This window comes from Eurosta solidaginis, chromosome 4 (assembly GCF_040869045.1).
Source record: "Eurosta solidaginis isolate ZX-2024a chromosome 4, ASM4086904v1, whole genome shotgun sequence".
Lineage (NCBI taxonomy): Eukaryota > Metazoa > Arthropoda > Insecta > Diptera > Tephritidae > Eurosta > Eurosta solidaginis.
The window spans coordinates 50900784-50925362 of NC_090322.1; the positions used below are offsets into that span (position 1 = coordinate 50900784).

The window sequence follows — 24579 nt, forward strand, 5'->3', positions numbered from 1 at the left end:
GTCACTTTAACCTAATCTAACCTAAGTTATATTATGCGAATGGACGAAGATGCTCTGGCCAAGAAAGTATTTCAGTCGACACCGCTGTATGGAAGCAGTGGAAGGAAGAGGCAGGTGGAGGAAGACTTGACCACCCTGAGTGCTTTCAATTGGCTCAGCTGTCGCGAAAACGGGAAAGTTGAGGTGAATTCTTACGAAACGGCCAAAATAGCTTCGGCGGTTAAGCATATATTAATGATAATGATGATTTACTAACGCCAGGTACTGCAGAAGAAGCGGCAATAATTCAATTTGCATACTTCCTAAAAATAACAAAGACAAGGTCATTTCCACGACGCCCACCTCTTCAACGATTGTGTGACAGAATAGCCCATCTTAAACAAAACAAATGGAAACTACAGGTATACAAGTGGGCAATGTCAAAGCAAAATCTCTAACAAGCGAATTAACAAAACCTTAATTTGTAATAAAAAAGAAATCCGCGATTCTTGAGCAAAAAGGCAAAGGTCCGTGAATTAAATGTTGGGGCTGAGTTTTTTAAACCCCGTTAATAAGCTAATTATACAGTGTCTAACAACTTTGGCGCGGCCACCGTGGTGTGATGGTAGCGTGCTCCGCCTATTACACCGTATGCCCTGGGTTCGCACCCCGGGCAAAGCAACATCAAAATTTTAGAAATAAGGTTTTTAAATTAGAAGAAAATTATTCTAAGCGGGGTCGCCCCTCGGCAGTGTTTGGCAAGCGCTCCGGGTGTATTTCTGCCATGAAAAGCTCTCAGTGAAAATTCATTTGCCTTGCAGATGCCGTTCGGAGTCGGCATAAAACATGTAGGTCCCGTCCGGCCAATTTGTAAGGAAAATCAAGAGGAGCACGACGCAAATTGGAAGAGAAGCTCGGCCTAAGATCTCTTCGGAGGTTATCGCGCCTTACATTTATTAATTTTTTTTTTTTTAACAACTTTGGGAAACTTAATAAAGTTTTTTGATAGCAAAATCATAATAGTGAGGAAAAACGATAAAAAAAAAAACAAGCGCAATACAATAAATAACAACACGCGCCATAATAACTATGCATGCTAATTTGAATTTTAAATATACAAATTAAACATAAAAATCTTTACGACAATGAATTAAATATGGAAGTGGCGCATGAAAGGCATGAAGGGTTTCCCTTCTTGGTGGGACAATTTGTTCGTAGATACAAAAGTTACAAAATGTAGGGCTATTTTTAATTACTCAGGATTTGATAATCAAGCAAATAAGGGATAAATGCATACGTATTCAATTTTTAAATTTATGGGATTTAATTTAATTACAGCCATTCTAAATAAGGCCAATTGAACTTAAGTCCGTTGACCTTGTCACCTAACCATCAAATTATTGCATTGTCATCGGTCCTGGATACGTGCGCAAAGTTTCAATTAATTACAGCCATTCTAAATAAGGCCAATTGACCTTATGTCCGTTGAGCTTAAGTCACCTCACCATCAAATAATTGCATTGTCACCGGTCCTGGATACGTGCGCAATTAAACTTATGCCCATTTGAATTGGTCACAAGGTAAATTGACTTTATGTCCCTAGCGTTTATGTCACCCTACCATAAAATTGTTGCATTACCAATGGTTCTTGATGCGTATGCAAAGTTTCAATTAAACTTATGGCTATTTGAAGTGGTCATAAGCCCATTGACTTTGTGTACCATGAGCTTTAGCCACCCCACCATCAAATTGTTGCATTGTGATTGGTTGATATGCCATTTGAAGTGGTCATAAGGCCAATTGCCTTTATGTCCTTTGAGCTAATGTCAAAGTTTCAAATTGATCAAACTTCTGGAAATCGGTGAGAACTATGCTCAAAGAATCCGTTACATACATACAACCCAAGCTAATAAAATGATGACACAACGCCGAAACCGGTTTGTTTCGAAACCAAATTTGACAAGGGATGACGGAAAATCGTTCCAATATATGTTCATCATTTATCCACCCTGTCGGAAAATCAACAAAACAAGATAAGTAGGTAAAAACCCATACATTTAGCTGTAAACTTTCTTTGCACTACACGTGGTAGCCTTTTTTCTTGGAGAGAGCGAGCAACCAATACTTGATAAAGGCCGATGTGGTCTTACTAAGCGAACCATACAGGGAGAAAGCAGTAAACTGGTTTTCAGACCCCTGCGGAAAGGTCGCAGTCGGGTCTTATGATCAGAAAGTATTTGAAAAAAGGTAGGAAAGATATTCACAGATGCGAAAACTTGTCAGCGTTTCGTTATATCAGGCAACTTAAATAATTGAGCTCTCGAGTGTGAGTCATAGCGAACTTTACCGAAAGGAAGCACTGCTTGATGCATTTGCCTGTTTGGATCTGGCGCTTCTCAACACAGGCGTGCAACACACCTTTTCCAGAAATTGGTTCGGCTGCATACTCGACATAACGTTCGTAAGCGTCAATCTCTACAGACTGTGTAAGTGGAATTTGGTGATTGCTAAACCCAAAATGATCACTCAGCGATGGTTGTCGACATGAACCTAGATCGGCCAGGGTTCCACGCTTATTCATCTCCCTAAAATAGCCGTGCCTGGAAATCCAGCTTCTTCGATCCTGGAATTTTCAACAAATGAATGCAGGGGTCTGCATTCCAACGCACATTTTTACTCTCATTGCGTATACGAAAAGGTTGACTTTAAATTTTTGGAGACCCATGCACTAAAGTAATGGGCGATATCAAAATGGCATGCGACGCATTGATGACTTGGTAAGTCAGATAAGTGAAATCGTCACGACTCTACTCTATTTCAAGTCAGAAGACGCTTCCAACGATCAAGAAGAAGACCTAATTTTCTCGAGTGTAGAGCTAACTTCAAACGTGGGCGCCACGTACTGAAGGCTGCATAGCAAGCGACAATTCTTACTTAAGCTTTGTGATGATGTGAGAAACGATCCATGCGGCTCAGCATATAAAGTTGCCCTTTCTTAAGAGCGAGGCCGAGACTTATTTCCTCTGCAAATAAGGCTGATTTCTGCTATGTCTAATATCCCTAAATATTTGAAGCGGTGACCTTGACTGAAGTCCTGTAAGCTGCTAGTAGACTTTCAGATAAAAAAACTTAGTTTAGTTCGGGTTAAAGTCCCACACTTACTTTTAGGCTTTCGATGCTTCCACCTCTTAAAAAAACCTACCTAAACATATAAATAGGCTCGAAACCAACTGTGACTCCATAGTGCTTAATATTGGAAGTTCAGTAATAGTTAGGTTAGGTTGAACTGGCCGGTCAAAAAGACCTCACATAGACTGAATGTGTCCATTGTGTTACCAGAATTTGTTTGAGAACCAAGCGTAAGAACCCCAATCAGTTTCCAGGACTTATGTTATAGAATAGCACCGTCCCCTTGGAAAATACAAGAAGTTTTCTAGGACCTAGCTTAATTGCTGCCTCGAGACCTGACAACTTTGCCGCCCCTAATAGCTGGATACTTGACCCGGCGAGCGTAGGAGACGAACACAGAACGTGCTCTACCGTTTCTTCCTGCAGATCGCACTTTCTACATCTGTTGTTACTGGCGAGGCCTAACATATAAGCATGTGACGCTAGAAGGCAGTGTCCAGTTAGTATGCCCATCGTGACCCTGTAGTCTTCTTTCTTCAGACATATAAGCCTCTTTGTGAGTCTAATATCATAAGATTTGCACATGATATTAGAAATTTTGCAGCCTCGCGCTTCTGTCCAACCTTTTCCTGCTTGGTGGATCATATGCAAATCATGTCTCCTTTTGATTTCTCCCAAACGGATTGGGATGTTTATTGTCGATTCAGTGAATGCTGCACCCTCCATTGCCAACTCATCGCCCTTTTCGTTACCTTCTATCCGTTTATGGCCGGAAACCCAATACATATGTATGACCGAAGTTTTCCAATGCTTCTTTGCATTCCAGTTCACTCCCTGATTAAGTAATGTATAATATTATTCCCGCTTGACTATCAATATATCGATAGCAGCTTAAGCTCGCTTCCTCCAGAAATTCTGCTTGCTTTCTTCACCGCTTTAATTTCTGCCTGAAAGACGCTGCAATAATCTGTAAACAGCAGAGCCGGCCCCTTCCTGTAATTTTGAAATATATGTATACACGTGTTTAGTATGTTCTGCTATAGTATGTTCTGTGGCCCACATAACTCTTACGAAGCTCAGGCACCGGACCACATATTGCCTTTGCCCGATAGTATTGGTAAATAAATAGAATCCAAAGCAAATATCAATTTTATCTTCTTTACTTGTATAAGCTCTCTTCAGCAGGAAACCGCTGTGCCTCGTTAAACTTCAGCGATGCCTATCGCCCCTTACTACGCGCACAAACGCGTGCCAAAGCCATTCGAGTGATTTAAATGCTAGCAAAAGTTATCTCTCAAGTAATTGTGGCTGATTGAAATTAACGAGAACTAGAATATTATACTTCAATTGGAGTAAGCGCAGACGCGCTGACGCAAAAGTTATCAAAACAGCTTTGCATGATCCAGCTGAACAACTACTTAGATGCGTTTGTATTTTCAGCTTTTAATCAAATTGCGAAAATTTCGGTTTTCATTTTATTTGCTTTTCCCTTTTTCAGTGCATTTGGGTTTTCTTCTGTTCCATTGTTGTTGTTTGCTTGTTGATTTAGCTTGTAAGTTTCATGTTTCACTTGACTGCCACACAATTTACACACGCTCAATTTAGTGTGCGGGTGGTGGGCTAGGTATATAGGTGACGCCTAGCACAAATTGCTTGGGTTTGCCACAGAAACACGGAAAAGAAACAAAGTCTTATGTCAGTTACGTGCTGCAGTAGCGGATTAGTATTGTTTGAACGTTTGAATAGTAAACGTCGGGTTTCGGAAAACATTCGAGATCGTAGTATTATACCATTTGAAGTTTAAGGAATTAAATTGAAGGATTTTAAAGGCTATAATCTTAAGTTTCTAAGCAGCCTAATGCAAAATATTGGACAATGGATTACCAATTTGCGTGTATTTTGTGTATATTTGCTTTAGCGTTGGTGACTCATGTAAGTGAAAAGTTATGAGTGTAAAGTGTGATTCCAAAATAATAAACAAGTGAACATGAAATTAAATAAATATATAATACTTTAACAAATTAACTCCACTTCGAAGGTGCCTCAAAATTAAAGTCAACTTGTTTCACTGTCCCAGCATGTTATTGTATTTAAAACATACACATATACTCCAGGGAGGTAGGGTAGTGTGTGTTGTTGTTGTCGTTGTTGCGAGAAGGAAAACATTTCCATACGATTATGGGAAAACTGCCAGCGTGGGAGTCCTTGCTAGGTAGATATTCTGCCCGTTTCGGTGCCTTAAACTCACTTTCGTGAGAACGGTGTATGGACGGGCTCAGCATAAGAATCTTGTGATAATAATTATTATTCAGCCTTCGAGGTCGGGTCCGCTGTGTCGATCCAGAAATAAGTGGATCTATAGATCACTGCAATGGCTTTCAGGCGGAAACTTTAGCCGTGTAAAAATCAGCAGAAACTCTGGAGCTTAAGCTGCAGTCGCATCAATATAAATATTGATAGTCAGACGGCAAACAAGGCAATAATCTCACACATTACTTCATGAAGGAGTCTCCTGGAATGCAAAGAAGCATTGGAGAAACTTTGCTCATACCGGACCATACATCTATACTGGGTTCCCGGTAATAAAGCGAAACGAAAAGGCCAATCAGTTGGCGAAGAAGGGTGCAGAACTCTATGAATCGCCGGTAGACGTCACCCCAGCAGGTTAGGGGCTTAGAATATACACGCGGCAGTATGCCTGTCGTAAGAGGCGACTAAAATACCAAATTGATTCAAGGGGTTGCCAGCGCAATTTATAGCTTCTCCAACCCAATTGCCAACTTCACCTACTCTTGGCGAAGCCTGCTTCTTTAACAACCGAGGCTTTGGCGACCCCAATCCTAATGGATCTACGGGGTGGGGGGGCGTTATGGTCTAGAAGGTTTCACTTGGTCATACCTTATCATTCCCGAGATGGTCGGGCTAGTACCTTAATGGTGATTGTTACCGGATCTGCATCCGGCGAAGGGCCATCAACATCGATAACACTCCCCAAGGCTTTCGGGGAGTGTCCTTATCGCTACAACAACAACAACAACAACGGTAGACAATCAAGATAAGAGTTACAATATAAAGAAATTTCCTGCAACGTCACGTGATACAAATTCACTTACGAAAAAGTCATATGACTCGCAAAGTAAATTCATCTGAATTGTAGAGCAACCACATTACAAAAAGTTAGTTTGATTAGTGCGAAGTCACATAATAAATAAGTTTCCTGAAAAGTCGCGTACTTCAAATTCCACAACATTACAACGTGTTAGTTTGATACACAGTCACATCATAGTGTCCTTTGATCAAGAACGTTTGATGCAAAGTTGCAACAATGGAATTTGCTGAAGCCATTTGATTCACATTATACGCGGGGAAGTTAATTGACAAAAAGTCTATTTTATTAGATATCACAAGAAAATTCACTTCATAAGGTATAACTTCAACGAAGTCGTATTAAAAAAGTTATGTTGATGCATGATAAATCCGTTTGCTAAAATGTCACGTCATTCAATCTTGATTTATTTTTTAAAGTCACCTTATAAAGTAATTTGCTAAGAAGTCAAGCGATTAAACTTCTTTTCGGAAATAGTCGCATGACAAGGAGCCACTTTTGTAAAGAATCACAAGAACAATTTTTTTTATTATTTTATTCAAATTTGTTTAAATACCATTTGAGGTAAGACATTTGAATAAAAGCCGAATAAAAAGGCTTTGAGAAAATGTCACATTAGAAAATGGTTTTGTACTGTCGATTTTGTTGGGAGTAAGTGTCTGTACAAGTGGGCGACGTTGATCGTGCCTGTTTTGAAGTTTAGTCGTATGTCTGGTGGTGTATGTATTATGTGTAACATTGTATTATGTGTAACATACACCACCAGACATACGACTAAACTTCAAAACAGACACGATCAACGTCGCCCACTTGTACAGACACTTACTCACAACAAAATCGACAGTACAAAACTCCACGCCAACGCGAACGGACGTCTAGCTCAAAATGTATGTATTTTTATAGATTATGGTATATTACATGTATGAAAATTTGTTTTTACATTGTTTTGTATAGTCCCTTGAAGACGGTTACCGACGTGTAACCGAAATATATCGGAGTGAAAAATAAAAACTGGTGTTTTTATTACTAAATATATTGACCTGGAGCCGGTAAACATAAAACCAATATTTTGTTTTTATTTCAGCAAAAAAGTACAGTGTCGCATTTTTCTTCAATTATGATTACAACAAAAAAAGTTTTGTTTTCCTTGTATTTAATTAAACTCGTTTTAATATAATATTATTTTAATTAACATGCGTACAAATATGATTATTATGACAACTTACTAAACTATTGCTTAATCCGCAAAAATTTTGCAATTTACAAATAATTTAAGAAAGAAAAAATTGTATGCGAAATAAATTAATTTAAGTGCACACAAACAAATTAATGGCAATATGTTTAATAAGTTTTTTATTTTTATTTTTTTAGCGCACAAACTTTTTTTAGTTAATGCGAAAAAAATAAATTTTTTTTGTTACTATTGGAAAATAGCTAGCATGGGCTAAAGGAATAAAGAAATTAATATAAAATGACACCGAAAGAAATGAAGCTAGTAAAATCAACAAATCAGGTTTGTTTCTCTTAAATTAACAGACAAATTGATCGTTAATTCTACCGATTTTTTGTCAAAATAACAAATTGGTTTAGTTATTTCAACAGAAGAAAAACGGTTGGTCCCAAGTTAACAATATTCTGCAAAAATGAAAGATTCCCAATAAATTTAACAAAATTTTCCATTAAAAGAACAGATTGGATTGGGCATTTCAACAGCGAACAACTGTCAGTATTATACAAATGCAATTTTAAAGAGAAACCAATCCGTTTGATAGAAATCAATGCATATGTTCCATCAAGCAAGAAAGGCGTGAATGGAAGCGCGCGCTGCAAGACTTCTAATATTATGTGCAATTCCTACGACGTTAGTTTCACAAAGTTGCTCACATATCTAAAGAGAGAAGACTTAAGGCTCACGATGGGCATATTAAGTGAACACTGCCTTCTGGCGTCACACGCCTTAAAAGATAAGCCCGCGTCATTAACAGCAGACCTAGGAAGTGCGACCTGCAGGAAGAAACATCTGAGCATTTCTGTGTTCGTGTCTTGTGCTCGCTAGGTCCAGGATCTAGCTACAGATCTCGTGGTAGCAATTAAGCTAGGTCCTAGAAAACTTCTAGTCCTTGCGGAAAGGACGGAACATAATTCTGGTACCTAATTGGGGTTTTCAGTTTGGTCGTCAAACAAATTCTGGTAACACTATGGACACTTTCAGTTAATTTGAGGTCTCTAACCTAAAATGTATAATACTAGCAAGCCCCTTAAGTCGCTGGGGCACCCACGGCCTTTAGTGTGCTTTTGTGCCTAACGCTAAGCCAGATCTATAACAAACATCGTTTCGATACGCATATTAGTGGGCGAACTTATTATCTTCTGGTATTTGCAAACATCGTACTAAAAGTTGATATACAATTTCATTCCCAAGAAAGGTGTAAAAAAGGAATTATGACGAGTATTCATCGTGAATCAATTCCACCTAGAAACAAAAGATTTAAGACACAAACTCGTAATCATATTTGGTTTTAGTTTCCTTTTCTTTACTTTCATTTTATTTCCTCTCCTTTAGCATACTTTAGATTTTCTTTCCTTCTTTTACTTTCCGCTCAGCGACTTTATATTCCTTTTCTGTCCCACTTCCCTTCTTCTTTTTTCTTAGCTTTTCCTTACTCTCGTCACTCTCTGCTTTGCTTATACCTACTAATTTGGTTATTATCCATTCCCTCCCTCTTTTTCGTGGTCTATAATTGCGCTTACATAAACTCAACTGTGTAGTTAAGCGTTCTCGATACATACGGAAACTCCCAACGGCTACTAAAATCACGTATTAACGGCTTTATCATCATTTATCATTAATTGGCGCTGAACCGCCTAGGATATTTTGACCGTTTCGGATCTATGTGCTGTAGTGCCACACGGGTTTTCTAGGACCAAGGGCTAGGATATCCATTTTTCACGCATCGTTCAAAAATTATCATCAAATGAGTTGGAGGAGGTGTTCCTCATTCACTTGCTCCAAGGAGGTGTCGAACTTAACCTGGGTCCTAGAGATTGATTCGTCTGCGGTAAAAACATACATTTTCTTAAAACGGTCACACTCTTGCCTGTTTGTCTCGTGCAAAGTGTGGTTTCACCGAGACATGTTCTTGACTAAACACTAATACTCGTCGTCGAAGCGATTTCTTTGAAACATTTGTAGCTCTTTGTCCTAGAGCGACTTAAATAAATAAATGAAAGGCGCGATAACCTCCGAAGAGATCTAAGGCCGAGCTTCTCTTCCAATTTGCGTCGTGCTCCTCTTGATTTTCCCTACAAATTGGCCGGACGGGACCTACATGTTTTATGCCGACTCCGAACGGTATCTGCAAAGCAGATGAGTTTTCACTGAGAGCTTTTCATGGCAGAAATACACCCGGAGTGCTTGCCAAACACTGCCGAGGGGCGACCCCGCTTAGAAAAATTTTCTTCTAATTGAAAAATCTTATTTCTAAAATTTTGATGTTGCTCTGCCCGGGAGTTGAACCCAGGGCATACGGTGTGATAGGCGGAGCACGCTACCATCACACCACGGTGGCCGCCAGCCTAGAGCGACTTAGGTCCGCGTTTAAGAAGACCTCCGTTTCTTCAACGTCTATTAATAGTCATGACTTTCGTGGCACAGTGATGGCCTGATAGCCAGGCAAAATTTTCTTTGTTGCTCGCACCAAAGGGCGAAGATGAAGCAGAAGCAATTCTGAGTACCAGTCGCTACCACGCCTCTCCCTTAATTTCCGCCGGCACAAGCATTTATGTGAGACAAAATAATAAGGTCCTCTTCCAGTGTTTCTACTGCTTTAATTACGGCTACAACTTCAGCTTGGTAGGCGCTTTAGTGATCTAGCAGCTTGTGGATTCTGTTCATTTCCAGATCAGCACAATATACCGCAGACCCTAGTCCTTCCACTACGTTGGAACCTTGTCTGCCATTTGGGCACCCTTGCGCCAACCACAATTCTCTATTTTGACTCCAATAGCCCCTTCGAAGCACAGATACGGTATCAGGTAGTAAGTTCGTCGAGAAATTGATGAAGCTATGGCTGTATGGTCTTCGCTTAAGCTGGCCCGAACCACTGAGCCTTGTTGCAGTTATTAACGCCATGTTCTTTACCACCAGGTCTACAGGTAGAATGTGCAGAATTGCATACAGTTGATAGTCTGCAAAGCGACATTAAAAATTTAGAAACAAGTTTTTCAATTAGAGAAAAGTTTTTCTAAGCGGGGTCGCCCCCGGGCAGTGATTTGACAAACAATCCGAATGTATTTCTGCCATGAACAGCTGCTCAGTGAAAACTCATCTGCCTTGCAGATGCCGTTCGCAGTCGGCATAAAACATCCCGCCAATTTGTAGGAAAAATTAAAAAGGAGCACGACGCAAAATTGGAAGAAAAGATCGGCCTAAAATCTCCTCGGATGTTATCGCGCCTTGTATTTATTGTTTATCTGCCCAAGCATGTACATCCTGAAACGCCTGATCCATCAGAGAGCTGATTGTTGGTAGACACCTGCCGCTTATGATGACTTAAACGTCATATGCATACGCCGTGAGTTGATTTATCTTCTGTCGAAATGCCTAAGGAATTGATTGATTACCAGCGTTCATAGCGTTGGTGATAATACCCCACCCTGCGGCGTGTCTGCGTTTACAGATTTTGTGGCCTCACATATACCCCATTGCGACGTGATCAGTCTGCAGCTTAACATGGTTTGAATATACGGCTTAACGATTTTTCAAACCCTTCTTATACGTAGACGGTCTAAAAAAGGAACAACACGTAGAAACGACACCGACAAAACGACAAAATTCGGAGCGGCGTTTTTCGGAGCCGTATAACTCTATTATCTTGTCTTGAATAAAAAAGTTCTGCAAGTGGGCCTAAGAAGCTAAGAGCTTGAGTTCAATAAACGCTTTTATGTAGAAAACTTGACTAATTATTTCATTAGTTCTCTGTGTGAAATTTGTATTAAATAAATTAAAACTTTTCTATAACTACAATTTACAGTTACATACCGCTGACGCCATAGTTGGACGCGATGTTGTACTCACACCCAAAAAAGATCCACAACTACGTGGTAAAAGTATATTTTATGAAGAAGAAGAATCGAATACAAAAACAACACAAAATCAAATGCTCCTGCGCCCATGGGAACGAACATTGAAACACGTAACATACGTAACACTTTTTACGAATGCCGCTGCAGATGCTGTTGCAGGAAATATCAGGTAATCAAAAATTAAGTTTTAACGATGCAAATAAAAAAAAATTGCTTTAGTTTTTGGTGGCGACGGTGTTGTTTACTTTCGCATTGGTGTTTATGTGCTGAGTTGTTGCGTCAGTGAAAACTAACAGTGCGTAATATTGCGTCTACCAAATTACTGCATATAAACCAGTAAAGACTTAACGGCAGCAATGGGGGCTGGCTCGATCATTTGCTTGTTTGTGCGTATTTGGATAGCAAATATGTATGTATTGCCTTTGTTAAACAAACAGTTCAGCTCGTATTACTTAATCTAGATTATGTAGGCTATGTTAGTTAATTAGGGTGATAAAATGCTCCATTAAAATGTAAAAATTTTTGATACATTATTTTTTTTTTTTGCAAACGGTTTTTAAACTGTTGAGGAAATACCAATCTCAGGTCAGTTTCCAAACTAACGTTGTTTTGATTGAGGTTATGTTATGTACGGGAATTTAGTGGTCAGGTTCGTGTCCTAAGTCTTTAGTATTTTAGATTTTAAAAAGAGGTTATAAAATGCCATTAAAGTAGCCATAATAATTTTGCTTTCTTAATGCTTTATAAAGCTTATGCGCATTTCCACAATTACCGATTATCTTCTTCTTCAATCCGGGATATGTCTCTTTCCAGTAGCTCGAAGCGGCATCTACTAAGTCAGTGATGCACACCAGAGTTTCCTGGAACTTCGGAAAACTATGTGGCGTTCACCTAAATGTCGAGTGAGCGCAGCGACAGAGATTCAGCAATGCAAGCAGTCAATCAGCTTTAGCTTGTACTTCAAGCATTAAACATGTCTGTTGTATATGTATACCCATACTATTTATAACAACACAACTTGTACATGCATAAGTGAACTAGGCAACCCTAGTTCAGTTATGCATTAGAAAACACATCTCTATGTACAATGACTAATCATTAAATAAAGCACGAGGTTGAAGACAACACGTATTTATAACATGGTGTCAGGTGTTCGAACCATTTAATAAATAATAAGTAAATTAAACATGGCAAACGGAAAAGAAGAATTGGTGGCAAATTCACAAAAGCCAGCAATGACTTTTGCTTCAACCATTGGGCCAATAAATTTGGCTGCAAGTAATTTGGCAGTAGAGTGGAAAAATTGGTCTACTCTATTCAAACTTTTTTTACGCGCGTCAAATTTGGAGGACCAACCAAACGCGCGAAAAGTCGCTTTATTAATACACCATCTCGGGGCAGAGTCCTTACAGATATTCAACTCATTTAATGAAGATGTGGACACGGTCGAATACAGTGAGTTGATTAAAAAATTCAAGGGCTATTTTGTGCCAAAAGCCAACATAGCGATGGAGCGCCATACATTTTTCACACGTGGTCAACTTACAAGCGAATCCATAAATGAATATGTGGCTGTCTTAAACAATTTAAGTTCGACGTGCGAATTTGGCAGTCTCTGTGACGACCTTGTCCGCGACATTTTTATATGTGGCCTGTCACACAAATTTTCAAAAATAAAGGAGAGGCATCTGAGCGAAGGTGACATACGCTTGCAAAAAGCACTCGACATAGAAAAATCCATTGAATTAGCCACATCTCACAAAAACGTCATTGAAAATTCGGGAGAACAAGAAGTGAGCACCATTGCGGCATTGACGCGTTCAAACAGCAAGTGCAGAAAGCCCTCTAAGAAGGAGCAAACGACAACAACAAAATGTACGAAGTGTGGACAGTTTCATCAAAACAAATGCCCAGCTGCAGGTGTCAAATGTTATGCTTGCGGTAAGCCCAACTACTTCGCCATGTATTGTCACAACAAACAACAACGGAAGAAATACATAAAAAATTTACAGAAAGAGGAAAGCGAAAGTGAAAGTGAAGACGAGAGCGAGGAACTTTTTGAGGGCGTCATGAAAAAACTAACACCACGTCAGTCAAATAGGGAGTGGAACATCACCGTGCAAATTGGCAGCAGCAAGATTATTTGTCAGATAGATACAGGAGCACAAGCGAATGTTATGTCATTGAGTATGTATAATACATTGAAGCTAAACAATTTAAAAAAACATGTCAAAACCAAAATATTAACTTTTAGTGGCGAAAAATTGCCAACTGTAAGCAAGTGCAACATACGAGTGTTTTTTAAACAGAAAGTATATTCACTTGAATTCTATATTATAAATATGAATTGCAATAATATTATAGGTCTACAAAGCGCCATTTTGATGGATTTAGTGAAACAGGTCAATATGGTAAAGTGCCTAAAAAAAGTTCGAAGAATATTCAAATGTGTTTGAGGGTCTAGGTCTACTTAAAGATGAATGTCATTTAAAAATCAATCCGGAGGTGGAACCAGTAACAGATCCTCCTAGGAAAATTCCGTTTACACTGTATGAGCCTTTACAAAATGAACTAAATAGAATGGTGGATTTAAAAGTTATTACATCTGTTAAAAAACCAACCGAGTGGGTGAGCTCAATTGTGTTAGTTACAAAACCTAATGGCAATTTACGCTTATGTCTAGATCCACGAAATTTGAATAAAGCTATTTTGCGACCACGTTTTGCGTTTCCGAATATTGATGAATGTAAATCTAAATTAAGCGGGTCTAAAGTTTTTAGTACACTGGATGCGAATTCAGGGCTTTGGATGATGAAATTGGAAGAACACTCCTCCAAGCTATGTACATTTAATACACCATTCGGCAGGTATCGGTTTTTACGCTTAGCGTCAGAAATATTTCATGCCGAAATGGTAAAATTATTTTGTGACATTGAAGGGTTAATAATTTACATGGATGGCTTTTTGATACATGCATCTAACATCGCGGAACATGACAGAATATTGAAGAAAGTATTGGAAAGGGATCAAAACGTAGGTTTGAAGTTTAATAAAACAAAATCACATTTTTATAGAAGCGAATTAAACCAGACCCAGAAAAAATTAAAGCCATAACAGAGTTACCAGCACCACGTTCAGTGCCTGAGTTACAGATTCCTGGGCATGATTAACTATTTAGGGGCTTTTATAGAAAATATGTCAGCCAAAAATAAAAACCTACGCGAATTACTGAAAAAAGATATACAGTGGCATTGGAATGATGCTCATGAAAAGGAATTCATTAATCTAAAAAATGAAATTACAAGAGCACCGGTGCTGACGTATTTTGATACCCGCAAACAGCTGAGGCTGTCTGTAGATGCCTCTAAATTTGCAGTCGGTGCAGCTATTTTTCATGAGGAAAACCCGATTGCGTTCGCCTCAGCCTCTTTGACTAGCTCTCAGATTAATTATGCACAAATAGAAAAAGAACTTTTCGCTATTCTTTTCGGCTGCGACAAGTTCCACCAATACGTTTACGGGTTGAAAGTTATTGTAGAGACCGACCATAAACCTTTAGTATCGCTGTTTAATAAACCTCTTTTTAAAATTCCACCGCGAATACAATGCTTTATGATGCGTTTACAACGTTACAACTTACAAGTTGTGTATAAGCCTGGCAAATATTTTTTTGTAGCCGATACACTCTCTAGAGCGCCATTGAGGGAAAAAACCAACCTTGTTGTGGATAAAGAATTGGATTTACAGTGCAATTTGTTAATGTCTCACATAGGCCTTTCAGAAGAGTCCATAAAAGAAATAAAGAATGCCACGCAAGTGGATGAAGTCTTGCAAAAAGTGAAAAAGTATGTTAAAGACGGATGGCCATCAAATAAAAAAATAGTTGACCAGGCAGCCATGCCTTACTTTAGTTACAAAGATGACCTTTTAATTGTAGATAATTTACTTTTAAAAAATAATCGCATTGTTATCCCCAAGCTACTTCGTAAAAAGGTCTTATTTAACATACATGACGGCCATATGGGCGTGCAGCGCTGTCAGAGTCTAGCTAAAGAATCAGTGTTTTGGCCTAACATAAATAATGACATCTTAAACGTAGTCTCTAGGTGCGAGCTTTGCATGAAATACAGAGTAGCAAATCGAAAACAAGAATTGATGAACCATGAGGTACCAGATATACCATGGTACAAATTAGGCTGTGATTTATTTGAGTTCAACAAAAGAACGTATGTACTGGTCGTAGACTACTATTCAAAGTATATTGAAATTGAACTTCTTAACTCGGGTTTCTCAAGCTTGGCAGTAGTAACTAAATTGAAATCTATTTTTGCCCGACATGGGGTACCGGGAATCCTTGTTTCGGATAACGGTCCGCCATTCAATTCTATTGATTTTAAAAAATTTTGTGTCGAATGGAATATTCAAAATACAACTTCCAGCCCATATCTACCTAGGTCGAATGGCCTGGCCGAGAGGTCAATTCAAACCATTAAGAAAATGTTACATAAATGTCTAGATGAAAAAACCGATCCATTCACAGCACTTTTACATTACAAAACAACTCCGAAAAATAGCATGCCAAGCCCAAGCGAGTTGCTCATGTCTCGAAGACTGAGAACTAAAATACCATCAATGACACAAAATTTTGAACAAGGCTTGTTGATAAATCGGCGTATAGAATGGAAATCGAAAAACATAAGAAATCTCCCACTTCTGTTTGGTACCCCGGTGTAATAATTAAAAAATGTCCAGAGCCGAGGTCCTATTTAGTTCAAGATACTGAAGGCGGGTTATATAGAAGAAGCCGAGAACATATTCTCAAAAAACCTTTAAATGAAGAAAATATAAATGAAAATGGCGCAATAAGTGATGATATGGCAAAAGACCGGAATGTAATAGATTACCATACACATGTAAATGAAACGACTAAAATCCAAGAAAACAAGACTGTAGAAAATAAAAATAGGAATTTTGAAAATACTGGTATAGCTAACCAAACTGATAAACCAAATGAAATGTATACAACTCAAAGAGGCAGAAAAGTTAAACCACCAGACAAACTGAATTTGTAAAGCATAATATTTCAAATTGTATTGATACATATTTTTAAACTGAACTTGTAAAGCATAATATTTCAAATTGTATTGATACATATTTTATAAAGGGAAGATGTTTTATATGTATACCCATACTATTTATAACAACACAACTTGTACATGCATAAGTGAACTAGGCAACCCTAGTTCAGTTATGCATTAGAAAACACATCTCTATGTACAATGACTAATCATTAAATAAAGCACGAGGTTGAAGACAACACGTATTAATAACAATGTCATGTGCCAATTCTATGCTCAAACGTTCTTCTTGTAAATGAATACTACAACAAAATATTTTCTTTTGTACTCAAAGCTCTGCCGATGTTGTGCACCACTGTTCTAGATACATAAAAAATATGACAGCTGGCAGTCGTTAAATTATGCTAGATTATTTTACCAAAAGAAGGTCTGGCAGCATATTACACCTGTAAAAGCGTTTTCGGTAGGAAATGGGGACTATCACCGCATATCATATATGGCATGTACAACACAGTCATTCGACCCATACTAACATATGAGCTCTTGTCTGTTGGAAGGTGCTAAACAATAAGAGCAATCAACATAGGATAAGGAAGGTGCAGAGGCTAGCATGGCTGGGTATGTCAGGCGCAGTGAGCAGCACACCTCAGGAAGGGTTAATCGTAATTTTTCACTTGATATCCCTACAAGTGTTCGTGCTGGGATTGGCCGCAAAAGAGGCTCTACGACAAAGAGAATCCAAATTGTAGGAAATCAAAAGAATACCGACACACGAATATTAGACGACAAGACAAGGGGACTATTAAACAGAATCACAACTGACCTAACGTCTTCCAGGTGCAGAACATAAAATATCTTTCAAAGGAGAAATGGGCGGAAATGGAAAAGAGAACTGGATCTGGAATTTACTCAAAGTATCTGTAGGTAAATCAATCGTATCGACATCCTTACTCATGCAGTGTCTTCCAGGCGGATGTCTCTGCCATAGAGAGCGAAGCCAGACTATTCCAAGATAGTACGCTCCCAGACATAAATGTAAAGATCTTTGTCAACGGCCAAGCTGCGTGGAAGGCATTCGAGTATAACAAGATAAAATCGGATATCGTGAGGTGGTGCCATGCCTCGCTGGCGTCCATACGACACCTAAATGTCGGCCTTTGTTGGGTTTCGGGGCACAGCGATATTGAAAGGAATGAATTTGCAGATGAGATGGCTGGGAAAGGTTTCACCACTGGGTTAATTTAGGTTAGGTTGAACTGGCAGATCCATGAGGACCCCACATACACTAAATGAGTCCGTAGTGTTACCAGAAGTTTATTTAACGATCAAATTGAAAAATCCTATAAAAAACCAGGACCTATGTTATAAAATAGATCCGTCCTCTTGGCAAATACTAGAAGCTTTATAGGACCTATGCCACTTGCTGCTTCTAGATCTCACAGCTGTATCGCTCCCAATACCCGGAGTCTTAGCCTGGCAAGCGCAGGGCACGAGCACAAAACGTGCTCGATCGTTTCCTCCTCCAATCAGCACTTCCTACATCTGCTATCCCTGACCAAGCCTAATTTAAAGGCATGCGACGCCAGAGGGCAGTGTCCACTCAGAATACCCATCACGAGTCTACAGTCCTCTCTTTTTAATGATAGAAGCAACTTTGTTAGTCTAAGGTTGTAAGACCTACACCTAACCTTCGACGCTTTGTCGATCATGTGCACCTCTCGCCTCGTTATCCCATGAGAAAAAATGGGAATATGACATTGAGGCAACGGACTCGCTGTGGGACCAATCGGGAGGATTGCGTTGTCTAAATGTCCTTATGGCCATGCTCAGATCGGAAAGGAACTATCCTTTTCCTCAAGCTTAACAAATCTGTAGTGAGCACTTACGGGTGTCATCACAGATCATTGCGATATTGCTATTGGTTATAATGTTCAGTGTGGTCATATTAAATCTTCCCCGAAATGGTCGGGCTAGTACTTTAATGGTGCTTGTTACCGAAACGTACCGCATCTCTAACCGCCAAAGGGCCATCAACATCGATAACACTCCCCGAAGGTTTTGGGTCTTTACGGATTCCCGAGATACGTTATGCATGCCGTGCATACGGCTCTAACAGCACTATCTCAATGATACAACCCTGTTGAAACTGCTGGTTTCCTTGGACTACTGTTAGAGAACTTTGGGGACAATTTGTGAGTGGTCGCACTTGCTGAATGAGGCAAAGCACTGTTATCACAGCAACAACAACAGGGGAAGTCACCGTGGTACCACGCTTTTAGGTCTCTGATGGGGTCGCTAAGTCAAGTGTACCAATTATTAGTGTCAGTTGAGTTATTCCACCACACTCTAGATTAGGAATCCGGAATTTAGATCACAATTTACAACAGGAATGCCTTATGTTATATTGTATCACTTAATCTGGTGGGGGATCTGTTTTTCTAGGTCAACTTCAATGAAGAGGAGCAAGTGCTCGTACTTAGACTAACTTTTGTAAAGAAGACAGCTCATTTCGACCAAGTTTTGTTTTGAACAATCCGTACTTCCCTAAAATATTTAGAAATTAATGAAACCATGATTGGTGATGATGAGTTGAAATTGAGCGCCCCAGAAGAAAAACATATTTGTAGTAGTAAGATACAGCTACAGATTTCCAACTTTCACAAAACTAATTGGTTTTTGGTTTTGTTATTATTTAAACCAATGATTTAAATCTAAATATATATAACAGTAGGCGTAGTTTCGTTCAATTCTTACTGTCTCAGAAAACATTTTTAAACCTCCTTTCATTTTTATTCCCACAGCAAACTAAAAGCTTACGATGATTTTCTCCACGCTCTCTACATTCCGCAACGTGATAAATCTGATACGCGCTTTGGAGACATTGTTACGCTTGCAAGCGGACGACTAGAGCAGACGGGCAACAACTCATTTCGTTTCGTAGAAGGACTATGCACCGGTTATGATTGTGAGCCAGAGCGTGTATGGGCTTTGTGGCAAGTTCAAAAGATACGACATCGAGATATAAATCGTAAATTCCGATATGAAATGAAATTCAGTGTTAGTCCATTGCGCGCAGAAAGCCTAAGTAGTAATATTAATATTAAGAGAAAAGCAGAATTCGAAAGTCATAATAATAACAATAACAATAACAAACGAAGCGTGCTACAAAGATACATACAAAGGGATGGTGATTACCCGCACACGTTTGGAAAAATTATTTCAAATAACAATGATGCACGCTTTGCTGAACGACGATTTGATTTGTTTAATGTAGAAAGCAATTTTAAACAGACGACACCATTAGCAGATAAATATCGACAAGCGACGCCTATACCACAATCAACTTTTATGCATGGCATATTTCAACCAAATCCCCAGCAACAACAGCACCACTTTCCACCGCTGCCAGAGAAATTAAATATTGGTGAATATATAAGAGATTATACGCCTAAGGCGACACCGAAAATTGAACACTTTCCCCAAAAACTAAATGCGGTCAATCGAAATTATTATCCCACACTAACTACATATCGGCCAATTCAGCAAACGAATTTTCCGCGACCTGACATCTACCCGCCACCCACGAGTCAATATGAAGCAATGAAATTTCCGCCGCATTCTCAGGAAGTTGGCGTTAGAGCTGGCGTCAATAACCTAGCGACTCCTGTGGTAACACATCATTTCCATCATCATTTCTATATGCCTACAACGACGAATGTTGAAAATGGAATCGGTAGTGCTGAACAACCGATTAATAAACCAACGCTTGCATATAAAAGTGTTACAACGGAAGCAACTGAGCCACAGTATTTCAGCAATTACTACAATGACGGCGCAAAAATGGGATACCAACAACGCGAGCAACCACAAACGCCGAAAACTACCAATTTGCACACCATAGAGACTGAAGTGCATAGACAGAAATTGGTGCATGTGACACCAGCGCCACCATTAAAAAGGCCACTGCTTTATCAAATGTACGAGATACCAGTCGACTCCAAAGTGCCACTACTCATTTACCCCGCACCGGTAGTGGAAGAGGAAGCAACAGCAGCTAATAATAAACCATTTGTGCAAAGTGAACCAATGTCTGAAGAGCACATACGCTATTCAGAGCCTGATCCACTATATTTAAATCTAGCGCATAATCCGCCAATTGAGATTCAGTCTCACGAATTAGCAGCACCTCAACTGGAGGCGCCAAAAGTTATTCATGGGAGTGGTGCTACGAGCAGAAAGGCAACGAGACCTAATTCAATAGCAGCACAATTACCGCCACCTGATGATGATCAGGATATTAGCATACCTTACGAGGACGAAATACAGGAGGCTAATAAGCCAAAACACGATTTACAGCAGAAATCAAGCCAAAAAGATTTGCATATAGCAGCAAAGAAAAAATACAAAACTCAAAAGTTGCGCACAAGTACTGCTGCGTCGATTACAACCAGCAGTAGCACGACAGAAATGGAATTAGAAACAACGAGCAAGTATCCAGACACAACGACATTTCGCAATCCAGCAACAACTGAATTGGACACAACCACCAATCAATTAGAAACAATAAAAACATCTGCCTCCTCTGTGCCAACAACAAATATGCCTTTAACAAATTCTCTACCTTCAGCCACCACAGCACTACCTTCAACAACTGCCCTGGATGCTGCTGATACGTTGACTTTTAAACCGAGCAACAAACATAATTTTATTTCTACTTCAACAGCAATGCCGTCTTCAATGCGCTCTATTAGTCGTTACCGCTCGAAGCATGCGCGCTCAACTACAACAACAACCGATCCGCCAATATCCAAATGGAAACCACGACGTAAACATTCTTCAAGCAGTGCGGAAAGATCGTATAAAACAGAGGAGCATACAACTCAAACGCCCTCCACATCATCTTCGATAGCAACAACTACAACAGCAATTTCAACGCCACCACCAACAACCAAGACTGAAACGCATAAACATAAAAAAGATGCGTCAAAGCATCGAAGACACGAAAAGCAATTAGCCTCCACAGTAGCTCCAAATTCTACTAAAGTTGATAATGATTCGCTATTGGTCAACGCAAATGGTACTGAAGTTTTTGATGTTATAACACAAAAATCAGTAAGCAAATCAGTGAGCATAAAAATTGGTGAAAATGGCAAAGAAATACCTGTAATTTTAGGTGAAAGTAATTATGCTAAAAATGAGGTAAAACCGAATGAATAAGCGGAAGATTTTGTTAGTTGTCTAATGTTCTTAAAATATACCAAAAAGAAATCATTGAAACTATTTTTTGTACATATGTAAAGTTAGAAGCAGATATTTATGATTATTTAATAGTAAAAATGTATATTTAAATTGAATAAGAGAAATAAAAATAAAATTTAAAACTGGTTTCTTCCTGTTTTAATTATCTATATTTTTTGTAACGGGAAAATAGAAAATCGAAAAATGTTAATTCAAAAAGCCTAGCATTGTGATATGTTGTTGTTTAACCGTAAAATCGCCGAAAGCATAGTATTATGGATACTAGCACGACTGCCTAGGGGCAGACTCTTTACCCTTGACCTGCTAGAAAAAGCGATGCTACGTATGTTTATATGCTGGCTTAATTATGATACAATAATCAAACCCGAGATGCTCTTTCAATTTGTGGTACACTGTTTTGCCAATTCCCTAAAATTGGTGGACATACAAGTTTCTAATCCGACCTCGACATTCAGCTGCTATGACCTATGAATTCTTCTTGGGAAGAAGACCCAGCCAAACCACTAGCGAGGGGCTACTCTATTTTTTACAAAAATTGTCTAAAGTACGTATTTTTATGTAAGTTATCCCGTCACTTAGTTGATGACCTTTCTCTTGTAAATACCACTTACCTGCATTTTCAGCAGCATATTTGTAGTTAGGTTGTGGTGCCACTGGTATGAGCTTGGCGTATGCTTCGGGCATCATTTCCACAATACGTTGATGATACGATAATCTGAAAGTATTTTTTATTAACTTGGTTGCTTAGTATATAAGAAAAAAGGTTTTCTTTAATACCTAAGGCATTTATGCAAAACTTCTTGTATGAACTTGGGACGTGGATGCTCTTGGTCTAGCAGCAAACAACTATCCCACTCCTCCCAGGACCAAGTAAATTTAAAATTACTCAAATGGTAAGAAAACCAGTTCACAAAACGATCAAAACATGATGTATTCATCGAATCTATGCGCATAAAAAGGATCTCGGTTGCCTGTGCAAGCACTTGAGGCAAAGTTGCGGGTTGTAATTTACACAATTCAATTAGTATAGAACCATAAACAATTTCCAAATAACGCGGCGTTGGCATATGAAATATTTCAGCAAATACAACTTCAACAATGCAGTACTCCAAAGGAATTTTACTTTTGTATGGGAAAGCTAGCAGTTGCGCAGCACAATCTTTACGCTCTAAACGATGTGTTTCGATGATGTGATGCAAGTGCTCTTCGATTAGAAAACGTTCTATTGAATGAGCACCTGGTAAGTTGGGACCATCAGGACAATCGGTATAATCAAACATACGATAAACCACCCAAGGCATTGGATAATCATATGTCTCATGATGAGGTGGTGGTACAATGGGTGGTAAATTGTGTTGTAGTGCCTCACAGAGAATAGAGTCGAAGGCTAAATACGGGCGTGGTATATGCTTTTCAGCCCAATTATCTTGACGTAATTTACGTATTTGTGCCCATAAGCAATCTAAGTATTCCTCTTGCGGATGTGGTGCATCAACGGACCACACACGTAAAGCATTATGATGCTTTTTCGAACGTTTATTTAAATAGACTTCAATGCGTAGTAATAATGATTCTAATGAAGATTCTTTTTTCTCGTACAAATCACGTCCTACCCATGGTAACGTAGAGAGCACAGCAAACACGAACCAATCGCGTCGCACTTGTGGTACAGTATCTTCATTGGATACATCAATCATTGTGTCTAATAGTTGCAGCAAACTAGTGGCCGAAATTACATGACAATTCACAAGATCAGCAAGAAAACGTAACGAATAACGCGCAGGATCCCAGCGACACATTTTCAATGATTCCTTGAATGTCTTCACCATATGGTCAACGAACTCTCCGCCAAATTTGTAATTCTTGGCGTTTAATAAACCAACTAATGTAGTGTAGATGGTACATTTTTCAGGCATTTTTATAGCACAATCCGAGAGTATACGTAAAATTTTCAAGCGAAATGTACCCAAATCTGCCTCCAGTACAGACACCAAGCCTTCCAAATTTGATTCCACTGAAGAGGTGCTTCGCTCGCCAACACGCAAAATCAAGGACTCTAAACGATCTTCAATTTCTTGATTCTCTGAAACTCGTCTACGTTTCCGATTGCGATGATCTATTAAATTAAAATAAATGAATGTTTACAATTTTGTTCGCCAACATTGCAATATGCCACGGCAGGGCCAACTTACCGTAACCTTCTTCATCGCCATCGTGTGGACGTCGGCGATTCATTATTGAACCGTTTAATTGCCCGTTTAATATAATTGTAATAAACGTGCACTAACTCAAATTAATAAAATCCAATATGCAAAAATTACACAAAAAATTAGCAGAGAAACCGCATACGCGTTTTTTCCGATGCTGTCAAAAAAATTTATTGACAATTCGACGGTTCAGCATTGCCAACAAAAATTTTGTTGGCGACCATTCACAATAAGTGCCGCATGGGTCCGAAAAAATTGATATTTCTTTTATAATTTTTTTTCTAAGTTTTTTAAAAAAATTTGTAGCATTTTACGTAAGGGGCCTGCTGCTAACACACGTCCCATGTCGATAAGGGTTTCAAGTTCCGCGTTTTGACTTCTGTATCAATAATCCGGAAATACTAAAGGGGTCGACTGCAAATAGGTTACCAAAAATATGGAGAGAGGTATCAAACGACGCGTCTTGACATCAGTATTAATAATCCGAAAATAAAAATTTTAACTCGTTCAAAATAAATTAACGAAAAAACCAAAAAAGACCCGCAGGTCCCTCCGAAAACGGGGGTGGTATCCATAGTATTTTTACGCAGAACACCTTTCTGCGTTGGCGGCCTTCGGCCGCGCTTATAAAAATTACCCTGGGTGGGAGACCAAAACCATATCCGCGCAAAACACTTATGTTCAAAATTTTTTTGTGGGTACAACAACATTACAACAACCACATGAAAATCGCCAA

At 39.0% G+C, this 24579-nt stretch overlaps 3 protein-coding genes across 5 annotated transcripts in view; 2 read left to right on the plus strand and 1 right to left on the minus strand.

The window, feature by feature from the left end:
• Positions 1 to 24006, minus strand: part of Cbp80 (Nuclear cap-binding protein subunit 1) — a 56870-nt gene extending 32864 nt beyond the window's left edge. Inside the window, exons 1-3 of the mRNA XM_067781515.1 lie at positions 23829 to 24006; positions 22414 to 23752; positions 22248 to 22351 (exon numbers count right to left, since the gene is read on the minus strand). Of these exons, the coding sequence (XP_067637616.1) occupies positions 22248 to 22351; positions 22414 to 23752; positions 23829 to 23871 (1486 nt within the window). The 5' untranslated portion in view covers positions 23872 to 24006. The remainder of the gene's footprint in view (positions 1 to 22247; positions 22352 to 22413; positions 23753 to 23828) is intronic.
• Positions 4747 to 21762, plus strand: LOC137249728 (mucin-4). Of its 3 annotated transcripts, XM_067781512.1 has the most exons (3): positions 4747 to 5040; positions 11248 to 11468; positions 19179 to 21762. In XM_067781512.1, the coding sequence occupies exons 1-3, from the start codon at positions 4984 to 4986 to the stop codon at positions 21592 to 21594; spliced, it is 2694 nt and encodes an 897-aa protein (XP_067637613.1). In that variant the 5' UTR covers positions 4747 to 4983; the 3' UTR covers positions 21595 to 21762. The 3 variants fall into 3 exon arrangements, with proteins under 3 accessions (XP_067637613.1, XP_067637614.1, XP_067637615.1); XM_067781513.1 differs by lacking the exons at positions 4747 to 5040; positions 11248 to 11468 and adding an exon at positions 11536 to 11708; XM_067781514.1 differs by lacking the exons at positions 4747 to 5040; positions 11248 to 11468 and adding an exon at positions 18480 to 18798.
• LOC137249730 (uncharacterized) lies at positions 12603 to 13910 on the plus strand. The gene has a single exon (XM_067781516.1). It carries the CDS (start codon positions 12808 to 12810, stop codon positions 13753 to 13755), a length of 948 nt encoding a protein of 315 aa, XP_067637617.1. The 5' UTR covers positions 12603 to 12807; the 3' UTR covers positions 13756 to 13910.
• Positions 24007 to 24579: the final 573 nt, after the last annotated feature.

Bases quoted from the DNA above. Each gene is read 5' to 3' on its own strand.
- LOC137249728 (XM_067781512.1), top strand. From the start codon at position 4,984: ATGGATTACCAATTTGCGTGTATTTTGTGTATATTTGCTTTAGCGTTG. The intron at 5,041-11,247 runs GTAAGTGAAAAG...TACAATTTACAG, and splicing joins CTTTAGCGTTGGTGACTCAT to TTACATACCGCTGACGCCAT. The intron at 11,469-19,178 runs GTAATCAAAAAT...TTATTCCCACAG, and splicing joins GCTGTTGCAGGAAATATCAG to CAAACTAAAAGCTTACGATG.
- LOC137249730 (XM_067781516.1), top strand. From the start codon at position 12,808: ATGGAGCGCCATACATTTTTCACACGTGGTCAACTTACAAGCGAATCC.